The following is a 16,691-nucleotide window of genomic DNA, read 5'->3' on the forward strand; positions in this document are numbered from 1 at the left end:
TGCCATCAGTGGTTCAACCGTAACATTATCAAGCGAATAAAACAAATATAACAACTTAATTCAACAATTTGTCTCCTCTGTGTCACTCCACATCAGCATAGCACCATTTTGGCAAATCTGAGCTGTACATGGGCTGCATATGCTCTTCTGTGTCAGCCGTGACACAGCGGCTGACACAAAACAAACTTTCAAAGCAAATTGTACATATACATAGAAAACGTATCCTTGTGTTGCGGCTGACACAAAAGAGCATGTGCTGCCAGCGTACAGCTCAGATTTGCCAAAATGGCGCTACGCTTTTGTCTCGTATAAACAGTTTTCTCGTTGCTTCATAACGTTACGGTTGAACCACTGATGGCAGGTGGACTATTCTGACAATGCTTTTAATACTTTTATGGACCTTAACAGTCTAATTTACTTGGCAGTCTATGGGACAGTCACAAGCCTCCCGGTTTTCTTCCAAAATATCTTAAATTGTGTTCGGAAGACTAAAAAAGCTTTTACGGGTTTGGATCGAGGTAAGTGATTAATAACAAAATTTCCATTTTGGGGTGGAGTATCCCTTTTAAGACAGTAAACAGGGTCAGTTTTGATTATATGTTGACTTTAAACAAGATAAAAATTAACCACATAAGTCTGAGATATCAGCAGTTTGTTATTTGCAGGAAAATGACTTCAACCAGACTATAATTTGTGATCTCACTTGGCTTTTATTTGGTTCTTCATACACACATTCAAGCTGTCTGGTTGATTCACTACATTTTATCAAGCATAAAATGCTTTTATGTCTGTGAAATGGATAAGTACTATTACCTTATCAAATTGAAAATTTTGCTTCTGCATAATTTTGTCTTGCATTTATTAAAAAAGCTCAAACGAAACATTGAAATTCCAAAAGCTGTGAACGGTAAAACAGCCAGTTGAACCAATTAACTCACATTGTTCTTCTGAAGGATCTGCAGGGCCCTGTTAACATTGTTGAGGGAGTGCACTCGAGTGAAACCACGTTCTTTAACCTGCAAATGGGGAATATACTGAATCAGAACTGAACTCTGAGCATCCATTGCAAATGAATTCAACCATTTATGCACTCAGCCTTGTCCAAACACTTTGAAACCAGGATCCTTGATAAAAATAGAACAATGAAAAGCATCTCAGAATATCACCCCTCAGAGCCAATTAAAGGGATAGTTCACCCCCCCCAAAAAAATTCTGTCACCCTAATGAAAGGGTGGTCGTTATGACTAAAAACAGCCATTAATATGGTAACAGTACATGCATGCACATAAATCGGCTGTTAATTTAATCACAAAATGTTATATCTATCTATCTACAAAAAAAAAAAAGCAATTTGGTTTTAATAGAGCCAACTTAAGAGTAGCATCACTTTTTCTCTCGTGAACATGCCATGGGATATTACAGGAGTGCAGGAGTTTCATTCGGTAATAAAATAAAATACATTTTGGTTTGTGAAATAGAGCAAAGTGATTGAAGATTACTGGGGTCTCCCAGCTTCAGCTTTCAAATCTTTATTATGTGGCGGTTAAGAGGAAAGCAGCTTCTATTATTACAGATTGTACACATCCTCTTTATGATACTTTTCAGTTACTTCCATCAGGTTGCCGGTTTAGAGCTCCTTTGGCTAGGAAGAAGGCTTACAGGAATTCTTTTGTGCCCAATGCAGTAACTATTTTAAACAAGGTTATTGTGTGTGGGTTGTTTTTTAATCCTAAGATGTTTGTTTTAAAATGAACTGTGTATTGTGGATCGTATGTATGTATTGTTATGTTGTATTGTATTTGAGCCTTTTAACCGAAGAAAAATTTATATTATTGCTGATAGACAAAGATTCTCTGAACTGGACTCTGAACACTGAAATTTATACATATACAACATTTTGGGGTTAAAATAACAGTTCTGTCAAGAGAGGTGACAGAAAAGTACTGGATGTAGAGAGAGGGGAGCGGGATCGGCAAAGGACCTTGAGACGAGAATCGAACTCGTGTTACCGTGAGCAAAGTTACACTATATGTCGACACACTAACTACGAGGCTACTGGCATCGACGTAATGTCCATCAAATTTAAAGATGGACCTACTATTTCATGGCCAACCAGACCCTCCAGGAGTTCAAGAAGACGTCGGCCATCACACAGATCCGTGAAGAGGTCCTCGATAGGGGGTCTTCTTGTCTGGAGAATAAACAGAACTCCTTATTAAGTCCTTCATACACAGCACTGGACTATATGAAGTCTTACCAGTATTTAAAAGTGGAGAATTTGAGGGTGTATATTATCAAAAATATATATGAATGACAAGATGAGACCTTTCATTTCGGAAGTTCTTTGAAACAAAAACAAAAATACATTCTCTAAGTTTTTTTCCCCACAAGCTCTGCCTTTGAAGCAACCACTCCTCTCTCAGGTTGAAGGACAAAGACCTGATGTCCTTCCTCTGTTAACACACTGTAAAAGGATGCTAACAGTTACAAAGAGAACGCAGAAACCTCTGTTTTGAAACACCCAGAACACCTAGAGTACAAAACATCAAACAATCAAATCTAAAGCAAACATTCAAACATTCACACTCACATCCTGACACGGATAAAGGTTAGTGACAAGAATTTGAGCTAGTGTCAATCTTAACATTTAACCTCAAGATCAAGACTATGTGCAAGTCTGTATCTTAACTTTTAACCTTGATATCAAGCCTCTCTACCTTACATCTCATCCACCCACCATGTAGTAGGTGGATGAATAGCAACATTTCAGTTTGTATACCTATAACATGCAATTCCAGGATGCAACAACAGAAATCCATGAAGATTTCTCTGAAAATCACAGTTTAAAGGTTGTCTTAATTGGTTAATCAAAACCAGTCTAATGAAAAAAATTATTTTTATCTGAAATTAAAAGGATAGTTCATCCAAAAATGACAATTCTGTCATCATGTTCGGTTACCAACATTCTACAAAATATCTTTTTTGTGTTCAGCAGGAGACAAGGAGAGGTTTGGAACAACTTGTGGGCGAGTAAATGATGGCAGACTTTTCATTTTTGGGTGATTCAGTGTTACCTCAACACACGATTAAAAAAAAAATACTCAAGTCGCATTACCTTAGCAAACTGTGAGTTTATCCATTTCGTGAAGGTTTTCTTTTGAACGTCTTCTCTTTCATCTGAAAATGTGAGAGAACACTGTCAATACTGTCCAGTTAAGGTTCAATTATTAAAATATCATTTCAAACAAAGAAACCTGATATCAAACAAATCGTAGTCATTTAATACCTTATGAAATGTAAAGCTTTACAGCTAAATGACATCATATTTCATCAAAGAAACTATAAGTGATTAAAGCAGCTAATGGCAAATAAGAATAAAGTCCACAGTGATCAATGGGACGTATTCACTCTGTTGTGGCATTTGATATAAGGAAGGTTAAATATAAAGAGACTATGAGCAAAAATCCCCTGAAAGACCTGAGAATGGTTTGAGGGTATATATACAGATCAATGGTCAGCTGGTATTCAAAAGAAGATTACTTCTGAGAGACCGAGGGTGTAGATCAGGCAAGCTTTACAAACACAATGACTGAGCGGGGTGAAAAATTGATCATAAAAGCCAAAGGACCTGCTTAAAAATTTCTATTCATACTAAATTGCAAACAAGCAATGGAAGTTGTTTATTTGTAAAAGTCCTCTTTTTGGTTACCTCACTTAGAGCGGCCAATAAAGACTACTGTTGACAAAATGCCAGAAAGCCACTGTTGTATTCGTAAATAGAGTGAAAGAAATGTCGGGTGTTTGGAACATTAAAAATCAATCAGTACAAAGTACATTTAGCTTTCATTTCACATTAAAAGCTTGTGTTGTTCCCCGCTCTAATATTCTCCAATTGCTTTGATTCAGATCTCTGTGAGTTTAAGATTGATTACAAAAGCGTAATTCTTATCTGGGGCCCTGATGATATTAAAGCGAGAGTTCACGCCTATAATGAAAACTCTCTCATCTCATCTTCGCATGGAGCACAAAAGGAGTTATCTAGCAAAGACGGTCCTTGCTCTCCATCCACTTTTTAGTGGAAAAGAACAGCTTGGACATTCTGCAAAATATCTCATTTTGCGCTCCTCTAAGATATCTTTAAAATCTTTCAGAACAGTCATGGAATCGTTAAGAAAGACTATGTATTGTTTTGATATTTCCTTGTAAACAAAAAGCACTGGGTGGTGAATCACAAGCTATCCAGAGTCAGTGTGGATGACAGCGTTTTCATGCATAATTGATTTTAAGCTTCCAGTTGTTTTTGCCTCCATCGCAATAATCATCATGAAATGGGTAGTTTCAGTTCATTGTTCCCATTGGTCAGCCTACACTTGAGCTCACTGTATAATCACAGTAGCATGGCTCAGATTTGTTTCAAGCCTGACTGCACCATGCCATGCTTATAATCGCAATAACACACATTCTCACACGGTTTTGTTGTAATAATATGACAGAAGAGTAAAAAGCACTGAAAAAGATTCAATCAGGTTTTTTTTTTCTGCCACAGAATAAAAAAGGTCATTGTGACCTTTTATCTTACAAATCAGACTTATTTCCTACCATTCTGGGATTTTTTTTTTCTCAGAATTGTGAGAATATAAAATAGTAATTCTGAGAAAAAAAGACAGAATTGCAAGATATAAACCCACAATTGTAAGAGAAAGAGAGAGAGAAAAAAATCTGGTTTATCTGTAAACCAGATAAATCTGATTTTTATTTTTTTCAAATCCGGCTTGTTTTTTCCCCCCAATTCTGACTTCTTTTCACAGAATTCTGAATTTACATCTTGCAATCCTATTTTTATTGTTTCCACCACAAAATAAAAATAATAAAGGTAATTTCATTTTATCTGACAATTCGGACTTATTTTTTTTCCTCACAATTGCCAGATCTTATCTCACAATTTTGACTTTCCTTTTCAGAATTACACCTTTACATCTCACAATTCTCAGAATAACTAGAAAAAGACCAAATTGGTAGATAAAAAGGTCAATAGTTTCTGCTATCACATGCAGATCACATTTTTGGTTCCTGATGGCCATCCCATTTACATTTATCATATCTGAGGCTCATGTGAGTTCTTTGCAGAGAATGGTGACTTGTAAAAAACACTGCAAAAAGCACCAATTATGAGCTATTCTTATCCTGGATCAATAATTTCTGGAGCAAATCAGATATCTCTTAATGTTCCATAATGCCAAAAGTCATTCCTTCACTTGATTACCACAATTCGCTTCAATTAGACTGTCAACCCCCTTGACGAACTGTGCAGAATACAGCAGCTCCACACAAAGGAAAAGCTGATTACTCAAAGTCTTTTGCTGCAAAGGAAACCTTCACATTATCTTACAGTATTATTGATATTGATCTACAAAGCTCTAAATTAGCTTCTTTTAAAAGCTCAGGATTTGACAGGGAAATTATATTTCTGCCTTCTTCAGGTTTGGAAACACAACAGGGTAGACGACATCCCGTAGTGTCCCTTCACAAACTGAATATTGAATACCTAAACTTTAAGACATAATTCATTACCACATTAATATGCTGCAATTCTAGTTGGTCTGAAAACAAAAACTAATATGCACCATAAAAGTGAAAACACAAACATTTAAATTCTGTCATTATGTACTCACCCTTCCAAAGGTGCATGTCTTTCTTTTTAACACTAAAGCAAAAAGACTGAGCTGTTTTCTTCCATACTTTGAAAGTGAATGACGATCAGGTGCTGTCAAGCACCAAAAATTAACACCATAAAACTATCATAAAAGTAGTCCATATGACATGCATGCTATATTTCAAGTCTTCTGAAGCCATACAATAACTTTGTGTTAGAAACAGCTGTGGCCAACATTTACCTTCATTATATAGAAGAGAGCAGAAGGACATTACGCTATAAATAACTCCTTTTGTGTTTCAGGGAAGAAAGAAATGGGTTTCAAAAGACTTGAGGGTGAGTAAATGATGACAAAATTTTTAAGTTCACTTAGATGGAACCAAATTAAATGCATTGTAGGTTAGATGACATAACATATTTCGTAGAGTGCTCTCAATGCATTACAGATTCATGCAAAAGAGTGTGAACAAAGATCTGTCAACAAAGCTGAAGGTCGATGTTTTGCAAAAGCAGAAGTGTTAAACTCCTTGCATGATGTCCTCCTGTCACAATATGCAATTGTAATCAACAGAACAGAACAGATGTTTTTGCCTGGTTGTGACAATTATCATTTCTGAAACAACCTGATAATAATATTCCACAATGAAAAGGAATTTAGCCGTGGCTCTGAAGGTGATAATAGCAAGATTCTTTAGGGTATTAATTGAAAGTCTGTAACAGTTTGGTTAAAATTTCTCAATGTTAGTGTAAAAACGACCCTTTTTACCCTGTCAAAAATAGCTCTTTTCAGAGCAAGCCGTTTTGTAGTATTTTTCTTTAAATGTTAATGAGCTGTCCTGACCCCGCCCATCACTTCTGAGCCGCTTTCAGAAAGACTGTTTACTTTAGCCACATCCATTGTGAAACTTGCTAATTAGCACACTATTAGGAAAAAATGATTTGCTAAGATTCATTAAAAACCTTATTCTCACTTTTTCTGTAGGTGAAGCTGAACCACGAATGATTCGCGCGAAGATACCCACATGAATGTTAAACCAGAGTATACAGTGTTGGGAAGTTTACTTTGGAATTGTAACAGGTTATAAATTACAAGTTACCCTATAAATATAATTAGTAGTGTAATTATTGCAATTACTTTGTTAATGTAACACTACATTTGATTAATTTCTGATACATTTTCTAGTAGTAGTACTCTTGTAGAACAGTGACTATTGCCAGGACTCAAAATCCTTCACAAACTTGCTATGATACTGTTTTTTAATTAAAATCTTTGCGGTAACACTGGCATGCCTTGGGGGAAAAAACAGTTAACAGATAATAAAAAAAATAAAGCATATATATTACCCCAAATAAAATAGTTATTAAATAAGCATGTGTCCTAAACTCCTGAAACATTTGTCTCATATTTTAGCACAGTCAGTGCAATTTGGGAAAGAAAACAATTAAATCTATATATGTGTGTGAAAATATTCAGATGTAACCCACTTTGTATTTGTAACCATTTTCATAAGTAACTGTAATTTAATAACATGCGTTTATTAATTTAAGTTTATTAACAATGTATTAATTATTTTACATGTAGTTACTCCCCAATACTGGCAATGTGAAAATCAGTTCATGAAAACCCAGGATTAACTGTAAATCCCAGGTAAAGTATAGGAAGTGAAATGTGGAACAAGATAACCCAGGATTCCTTTACTCTGGATTTGACCCAAGGTTAACTATTCCAAGTGTGAAAAGCCCTAAACAGTTAAAGGTCCAAAGCACTCTACAATCTACAAGCACTAATCTTGCAATGCAGATCATTTAATTGAATGATGCCACCATAATAATGTAGCCAGTAAATGCATGTATATGTTTTGTTATTTATTTATCAGTTACAATATAATACAGCTTTTAATTTATCTATAGATTTTGAGAGATAAAAATAGCGTCAATAGCTGTGTATATGGGAGTGATTGGAAGACTGGGACTGGAAGGAATAATAAAGTATAAAATAAATAAATAAATCTATAGAGCCCGGTCTGGCAGACAGAATAATGTGTGTAGACAGACAGGAGAATGAAAGCATTGCTTGCCATTGATCGGAGGCGTGACTCCAGGCAGGTGGCAGCTGCTGCTGCTGGATTATATCCGCCCTTGTGCAAATAGGATGATGGGGTGACGGGCTTGAGCCGAAGCTAACGGGCAAATACAAAGACGCTGGACGCACACACCTGCTTTTAGCCGCCTAATCTCAGCACACACATCCAATACAAAACGGTATTCACAGATTACAGCCACATGTTTTCCACCACAGCCACCTCTCAATCTACAAGCCCAAATGTTTCGATGAGCCTGAAAATAAAACAGCGCGTGTAGTTTATCCAGCCGCGACTACCACCAAACTTTCTCTCGCATTCGTCTATAAAATCACGACTGATTACAAAGTGCGCACATTTAGCCATCAACCAGTAACGCGTACGAGAAACAACAACGAAAGACACCCGTCCACGCGCAATTAACAATAAAACAACATTTTCCGCGAGTGAGAGCAGATCCCGGTACAGATAATACGCACCCGGCGGGAGGATCTATTGTTAAATCTGGTTAAACCTTACGTGACACGCCGTAATAAAAGCCGTCAACAGCCGAACATTCACATTCACCTCACACTGGAAGAGTATTTCAGCATGATGATTCAATCTTACCTAAATGAGCTTTTTACACCGTAACAAACGCAACTCTTTCCTCCGTGACGGGTTTTGGAGTCACAGGCAAGGCAGCCGCTTTTGTGGTGTGTGTCCGTTAACGTTACCTGTGTATATAAACACTGCAAGCGCAGTTTGATTCTACGGTTTCCTTGCTGTTAAACAGACTCGTCCATGCCTAAAGCCGAAGATGATTTGGTGAAGGAACTGTGGGTGGACACTTTTGCTGCTTTATTTTCTCTTGCTCCCTCACTTGCGTGCAGTTCTAGCTCTGCTGTTATCCGCGGAGACCGGCAGGTGTTGGCTAACGGTGTTCTGGCATGCGGGCTGACTGACTAACCGTACAGCTCTTTCTAACAGGGAACGATAGTAGCCACCGAGAGGGATCGATATCACAAAGATACAATGAACAACTTTATTAAACTTGTTTGTGCTAGAATGTAGGCTAATTACTTACGTAAGCAGGGTGCCGATAATAATGTATACGTTTCAATTTGAGTGCATTACATTTCAGAAAACAGGAAAGTTGAATTACAAGTTACAGTAGTCAGCGCACAAATTCGGTGAAATAGACACTCACGAATATAGCCTAAATCGCGGTAACCGTGGCAACAGTAGCCTACTGCGTTCCATTACTTTAGATTTGGAATGGGCACAGAACGCATATCATCAACATAACACACTCTCATTATTTATTAAGCCTGTTCTAAGTAGTATTACAAATATACCTCAAAACATTAGGAGTTAGTTTCAAAAGTATTTAAGAAAAAAGATGGTTCGTTTGTAGGGCGGCAAAATCTAATTTTGTTCGCTGAGGACGAATCTCAGATGATAGCTCGTTCAAATTTTCTTTTTAAAACCCTTGAAAAAGAACCGTGAAAGTCATTGTACCCAATTACCACACTGAATGATGCGTAATTAGTATGAAATTATTTTCTGCAGCCTTTAATTACAAGTTGGACATTTAGAAAATAAACTGCAATGTTAAGAGAGACATCGTTTACTGGTGTCCGTTTTCATCAACTGTAATATTCCTGGGGTCTATTAAAAATGGATGAATTCAATGCAGTGGTCTGAAATGGGCCAGTTCATGTTTTTGTGCAGTTGGTGGCACATCTCACATAAAATCATGAGACTTGGAACATCACCATCTGTACATCTGCCAGAGAAATCCTAAATAAATAACAGTCTGTGCTTGTAATCCGTTCTTGTGAGATTAAAAAAAAAAGATAATTATTTTTTATGTATCTTGGAAGGCCATTGTGTACAGTATTGTGGTAGGCCTGCTGAAAAAAAAAATCCTGCCGAGCATAATCATATTTGCTCCCAAAAAAAATCTATATTTTTATCTCATCAGTAGGCTAGTTTCTTTCTCCTGATGTAATAAGTTTGCACTGTATATATTGTTCTGCCAAATTTTTACTTGCTATTGAGGTAAACAGAAGCAGATATTAGTTGCAGCAAACTTGAATCAGACGAGGTTGCTGTCTTTATAAAGATAGAGTTTTCACCGTCATTCAGTATCGAAAAGATCTCAGTTAAACATTTCTTCACACATCAAAACATGTCTGCTATATGCTTCTCATTTAGAGACCGTATATGTGCAGAATTTACATTTAATGTAGGCTACTATTTGAATTTTTAAAATGCCAACCAGGGGTGGAGATCTCATTTCAATATCGTTTTTCTTCACCCCTGGTGCCAACCACTGCTTATTTGATGAATAACTGAGGTAAAGAGTGAACGGCAAATGTCAATAAAGCCTCCAGGGCTTTAAAACACACCCTGATAGAGAGCAGCAAACACCTAAAGTTCGAAAAGTATTTTAGTTCAGAACTTTCGCATTTAAATCTGTTCACTCAACGTTGTAAAATGAGAAGATACTGGAGACACCCTTGGGGATTCCTCAGAATGCCACCCATGGTGGCAGTCAAACATGCAACTCAAATAATACTTAAAAAATAATACTTGTTTGGTATATCCTCAAGTACTGATCAAAATTAGAAAGAAAAAAAAGTAATTTATTCATAGTTTTAATTGCAAACAGTTTCTCAGTAACCCCACCATAAAGTAAAACACTTGAGACATTTAAAATGTAGACATTTCTTGAGAATACAATACTTGAGGCATCTTTTTTCCAGGGTATGCTTCGCTGGTTATGTAATGAAAAAATGATCACAGGTCTCCAGTGACTGAGTTTGCTAAGAGAGATGTATGTTCAAGAGATCTGAATGATGTTTTCAGCAGAACTTGCTCAATACTGCCTTACAGTGGCTGCTCATACAGAATTATATCTTCTACAGTGTATATATATATTCCCATTAAAGCCAAAAATAGAAACACCAGTACTATTGACTGTCCCTGGGAAAGGCCCGAGCAAAAAAGGCTGACAACAAACCCTGCTCCATTCCCCACAAGATAAAACAAGCTTTTTATTATTATCATAATTTCCCAGTGATCTTTGATTATTTAAAAGGCTTAAATATCAACATTTTGACAGCTGGCATAAAACATTTTATACTCTTTGATAAAATGTGCTCTCCGGAGCATGCGAAGCAGAAAGCATAGTTATTTTGAGAATTTCTTAAAGTCAGAAGATTCTATGGCAGATGTCACTCCTGGAGGCCTCATGCAGTGGTATTTACCACAAAAACAGGATGGATACTATGAGCAGAAGATAGAGTTGCAAGCAACCTCAAATTACCCCAGTAGTCAAACTGTCTCGTCCAACTGTAAAAATGCCACTGAATACCAGGAGACTCAGAAGGGTTCAGTAACGCATTTAAACTAAGATATTAACATAAACAAAATAAATAAACAAGTGCTCCAATCAGGATCAAAGAGGACTTTCAAACAACATTCAGGTAGTTTCCCCTAAAATCAGAAGACTAATAAAAAATATTAATAATAATAAGTGTCAGTTTTTATCATACAAAATCTTATTTATGTATTTTAATTTTGGGGCAAACTATGACTCGGATATCACAGCCTTCTGCGGTCTAGAAAACCATTTATATACTGGTGCTTTAGTGAAATCATACATTTTGAAGAAGCCATCAGAACAGAAGAACCAAAAATGTCACCAAAAAAGACTTTCAGTTTCCAAAGAACCATACAGGCAACCCATGAAAGAAAGGAAAAAAAAAATGGATTAAAATTACCAATGTATGGCGCGCTTTAGGACAGATAACAGATGTTCTCAGAGGTTTACTGTACTGCTTGTGTCCCGTGGATGCTCATCAGGCCTACTTTTTCCTAAATTTCCCTGCTGATCATAAACACGCTCGCACAGAAAACACAAGAGAAATCGTCTTCTGCCAGCAAAACAACACACAGCCAACAACAACATGGCTAAATCTCCAACATGGAACTCTGAAACCCAACACCAGGCAGCTGCAACTATTTCAAGCTCTTTAAGACCTGTCCTATTTCCACCACAGAGCATTTATAGATCACTCATGATCCCTACTGAATACAGCATGACAGTAATGAAAAAAAATTATAGATGAACTCATTCGGGGTGGAGCATAAGCCAGAAATTAGTTTTCAAGTTGGATTGTTCAAGATCTAATAGTAAATCTGATCTGAGTAGCAAAATAAACAGACACACAATGAAACGTAAATATAAATTCACTAACATACATGTTGCTGTAAAATTCAAATAAAGTTTTCATATTACTTTGAATGTGGCTAGGAGTGCTGCTTATAAATATGATTAAGAAATATAATTAAATAAGACCTCATCTGAAGCTGAATTATGTTTACGTTAAAAAATAACTTATGGCACACTATTTTAGCACTTAATGAACATATTGAAAGTCATGTATGACATGTAAGGAGTCCTAATAACTTAAGTAAATCATAATTTCTCCTACCTGATCGAGTTTTGATAATTTCTCCGAATTCATCCTCAAAACCTTCCTCCCATTGGTCCTGTTGGCTCCCTGCTTCTGCCATGACACAAGATCCAAACCGCCGTCGAATCCTTTAATCCTGTAGTTTTATAAACAGAAAAACGAAGGAGACACCAAGACCCCACCAATGACGGGAATCGCTGCCCTGCGAACAAACTGAACCTCAAATACAGTACTGAATTTTTGTAAATGACACAGGGACGAGACTGTCTGTGGACTGTTATGATAGGGGGAAACGAGCTGTCAAGGCATCCAGAGAAGCAGAGACAGGTGGCAAATTCTACTCGCCTTAAAATAGAGAGCCGTTATGAAGGCCTGCTTCATTTCACTCTCACACACAAAAACTGGTTTTCTAACAGCAAAGGATCGGTCACCATGCCATTTGACAACAAATGACCAATAAATGGTTTTGGAGAAAAATTCAAGTTCACAATTTTATCAGGCGTGACTTACAGTACATTTATTATAGCGACAGTCCATCCAGAACAATCTGGGGTTAAATGTCTTGCTCAAAGGCTCAATGGTTACAGCTCATAGATTGCTCCCTGTGGGGTTAAATCTGTATCTTTAGTTACCGCACGTCTGCTCAGCCAAAAACAACAACAGTAATATATTAAAAACATTAATATTGTAGAATAATAAATAAAATGAATATATTTTAAAAGGGAATTAATTCCTGTGATGGCAAAGCAGAATTGTCTGCATCGTTACTCCAGTCTTCAGTGTCACATGAACCTTCAGAAATCATTCCAATATGCTGATTTGTTGCTCACTTATTATTAATGGCTTCATTATTATACAAAAAGAAAAAGATAAATATTTTTCAGGATTCTTTGATGAATAGAAAGTCTTTACTGTTACTTTTGATCAATTTAATGCATCCTTGCTGGATACAAATATTAATTTAAATGTTTTTTTTAATACCTACCCAAATGTGAAATGTCTCGTGAAACGTTTCTTGAGCATCAAATTAGCAGAATAACTACTGAAGAATCATGTGACACTGAAGACTTGGAACAATGCCATTTCATCAAAGTAATAAATTACATGTGACTTTTTAAAAATAAAAAAGTAATTTTAAATTATAATTATTTCTGTTTTCACTGTATTAAGTATAGCCTTGGTGAGTATGAGAGATTTCATTCTATATCTCATTCTATACATATATATAAAAAACAAACTACACAATAAGCTGAAAACAAACCTTCAGTTTATATAATTTTCCCTGCTCATGTGGCCTTAGTGATGGATTTCTTTCTGAGCAATACATTAAGACAACCTTTTGCCTTTTAAATAACATACACAGATACAATCATGCATAATAAGACTAGGAGCCTGCATCAAGCTTTAGTGCTTCATAGAAACACTTCGGGAGGCATTTTTCAATATACAAGGTGTAGAAGACTCATCAATATGTGCATCCATATGGGATCTGTCTCAGCTAAAAAACCACTCTGGGTTCCATCTAGTGAGATGGCAAGAGCATCTGAGAGATGTAAATAAAATTCAATTCTGCTTGATTATTGTAATGGCATGGGGAGTGTAAACAAGTAAATAGAATTCACTGGCATGATATCAGTAAATTATTTGATCAAGGAGGAATAAGGCTTTATAGCAGTGTACTTTGTGATTCAGCTAATGGAAATTCAAAAAAAGCCTGTCCGGCTGTTATGTCTTTGAGATTGTTTGTCTTTTGAAGGTCTTTTCAGAGAACGAATAAATGAAATAAACAAAAACAATCTGTTGCCTGCTCACGACTGCAGCAAACACAGATTCATTAACATAAGAGCAACATAGTTCCAAGTAGATAAACATGTTTTGACATCCACAGGATGTTTTAAGTAACCCGGTCAAACTGATGAGAAGAGGAAAACAAAAATATCCCAAAATTTGATTAATAAGCCGTATACCTGCAACAGCACATCTTTCAATAAACCCAGCCTGCGGGCATTGATTCAAAATCACAATATCAATATTTGGGCTCAAAAACTGCCAAACAAGTAGAGTGCATGCATATAAAATACTAAAACGAACACGAATATTAAAACCATTCTTAAAGATCTCTGCTTGAATTCATTGCTGTGTTGGCAAACTGTCTAAAAGCACATTCATTATCCAAAAAAGAAAGAAAAAAAAAAAGATAAGAAAAAAACAACAACTGATTATTAGATGGATTTGGAGGTGAATCAATATTTAGTCTTCTTAAAAGACCCCAAAGCACCATAAAAGTAGTCCATTTGCTTAGAAATATTTAATATTTCAATAGCAAAACTGTTTGCTAATAGCTTTTCATCTAAATACAGGTCTTTAAATACAGTCTTCTGTGCCCTGAAAGGTCAAGTACTTCTATTAACATCTCTATAATTGCAGAGGACATTCTTTTATGATGTAAATCACAGAATGATGTCAGCTGTGACGTGGTAATAAGCACCATCCCAGTCAACCATCGCAAACAAGATTCCTCTTCATTCCATATTTCCTGGACTGTGTCCAGACAGCATCATGATCAGAGAGCTGATCTGTTTCTGCTATAAAATCACACTGATGCTGTGGGACAAACGACATGAACTGAGTAATTAAAGATCATTGAAGCACGGCTTGCATTTTCAGTTTTTACACATAGCCACTGCTTTAGAGCCTCAAACTGATATGAATGGACTATTTCTTTGCTTCATAGATTCGTTTCTGTTCTATATGATTTTAATGCACTACTCTGACTTAACCTTGGTTGCATCAAATAGTGAAGACAAAAATAGACAGGGTATTTTATAAAGTTACCTTCACAAGGAGTCAGTGATCCATCATTCTCACTTGTACCATAGCAAATGATGTGGAACAACTGCCAGTCAAAGTCTGTATGTTAGTTTTCAATGCTGAAAAGTCTTGCCCCAGAAGGATTTTGCAAACATGGTCTAGTCATAATGGCAATAACACTGCACATGTATAACATACTCTCACAAGTATAGCTCACCTATCAGGTCATCCAAGATGAGTATGTTTCTTTATCAGAACAGATTTGGAAACATGTAACATTACATCGCTTGCTCACCAATGGGTCCTCTGCAGTGAATGGGTGCCATCAGAATGAAAGTTGAAACACCTTAATGAAACAATAATCCACAGGTAACCTACATGTGAAAAGCTGTTTATATATACACAGTTAGGTCAATATATATTTGGACACAGGCACAATTTTTAAAAATTATTTAAGCTGTTGACCAAAACAAATTCAAATTGCAGTTGTACAATAAATATGTGCTTAAGGTGCACACTGAGCTTTAATTTAAGGGTATTTTCATAAAAATTGGACAAAAGGTTAAGGAATTAAAGCTCTTTAATATGTACCTCCGCCCTTTTTCAAGGGACCATAAGTAATTGGACAATTGATTTAAAAACTGTTTATGATTATATTTATTTGTCCAATTACATTCGAACCCTTGAAAATGGGGGGGACTGTGTATAAAAATGATTACTTAAGGCATTTTAACTTCAAACCATTAATTTCAGCTGATATCCACTAGAGTCCATCTATAACTGCTTGAAGTAGGAGAGAAATCTGCTTAGAGGATCTTTCTTTTACAGGATGAAGCATTGTTATGGACTCACATTGTAGCTAAAAACAGTTTTACAATTGAAGTCAGCTGAAGTAAAGGCCTTGAAAAGCATAACAAAGGGGGAAACCCAGTCTTAGTTTGAGGTCCATGAATTCCTGACTTAAGGCAGTCATTTCCTGCAAAGGATTCTTAACAAAATATAAAAAAATATTTATGATTATTAATTCAAACAATAACATTTGAGCCCCTGAAAATGGGAGGACTGTGTATAAACAGGTTTGTAATTCTTAAGCATTTTATATTTTTGTTCAACCTCTTTAATTAAAGCTTAAAGTCTGCAAATCCATTTCATCTTTCATTTTATTGTTTCATTCTTTCTTTCACTGGAGGAAAAATTCATGGACTCACATTTTAGCTGAAAACATTTTAAAGTTAAAAAGCTGTAATGATGGATTGTTTCTTAAATACATGCAGCTTTTGCACCATTTACTGCAGATGATCTATTGGTGAGCAAGTGATAGTTCTAATTTTTTCCAAATCTGTTCCTATGAAGAATCAAACTCGCCTACATTTTCAATGGCCTGAAGGGGAGTACATATTCATTTTTGGGTTAACTGTTGGTTTGAAGTCGTATTGCACTTTTAAGTTTATATATAGTTAAATTTATATATATATACACACACACACACACACACACACACACACAAAAACAGCATGGGTAAAATAAGTATTGAACCCATCACCATTTTTCTCAGTAAATATATTTCTAAATCAGGCTGCACTGCAATAATTCATGTGTACAGGAACATTCCTTCACTATCACAGTTTTTGCGCATTCTATGTTGCACAAAATTATCTCAGAGATGAACAGAGCCCATCC

At 36.0% G+C, this 16,691-nt stretch overlaps 1 protein-coding gene across 1 annotated transcript in view; it reads right to left on the reverse strand.

The window, feature by feature from the left end:
• Positions 1-12,459, reverse strand: part of dmd (dystrophin) — a 108,634-nt gene extending 96,175 nt beyond the window's left edge. Inside the window, exons 1-4 of the mRNA XM_059553680.1 lie at positions 12,219-12,459; positions 3,116-3,177; positions 2,099-2,191; positions 939-1,016 (exon numbers count right to left, since the gene is read on the reverse strand). Of these exons, the coding sequence (XP_059409663.1) occupies positions 939-1,016; positions 2,099-2,191; positions 3,116-3,177; positions 12,219-12,300 (315 nt within the window). The 5' untranslated portion in view covers positions 12,301-12,459. The remainder of the gene's footprint in view (positions 1-938; positions 1,017-2,098; positions 2,192-3,115; positions 3,178-12,218) is intronic.
• Between the last annotated feature and the right edge of the window lie 4,232 nt (positions 12,460-16,691).

The sequence above is a fragment of the Carassius carassius genome, chromosome 7, assembly GCF_963082965.1.
Source record: "Carassius carassius chromosome 7, fCarCar2.1, whole genome shotgun sequence".
NCBI lineage: Eukaryota > Metazoa > Chordata > Actinopteri > Cypriniformes > Cyprinidae > Carassius > Carassius carassius.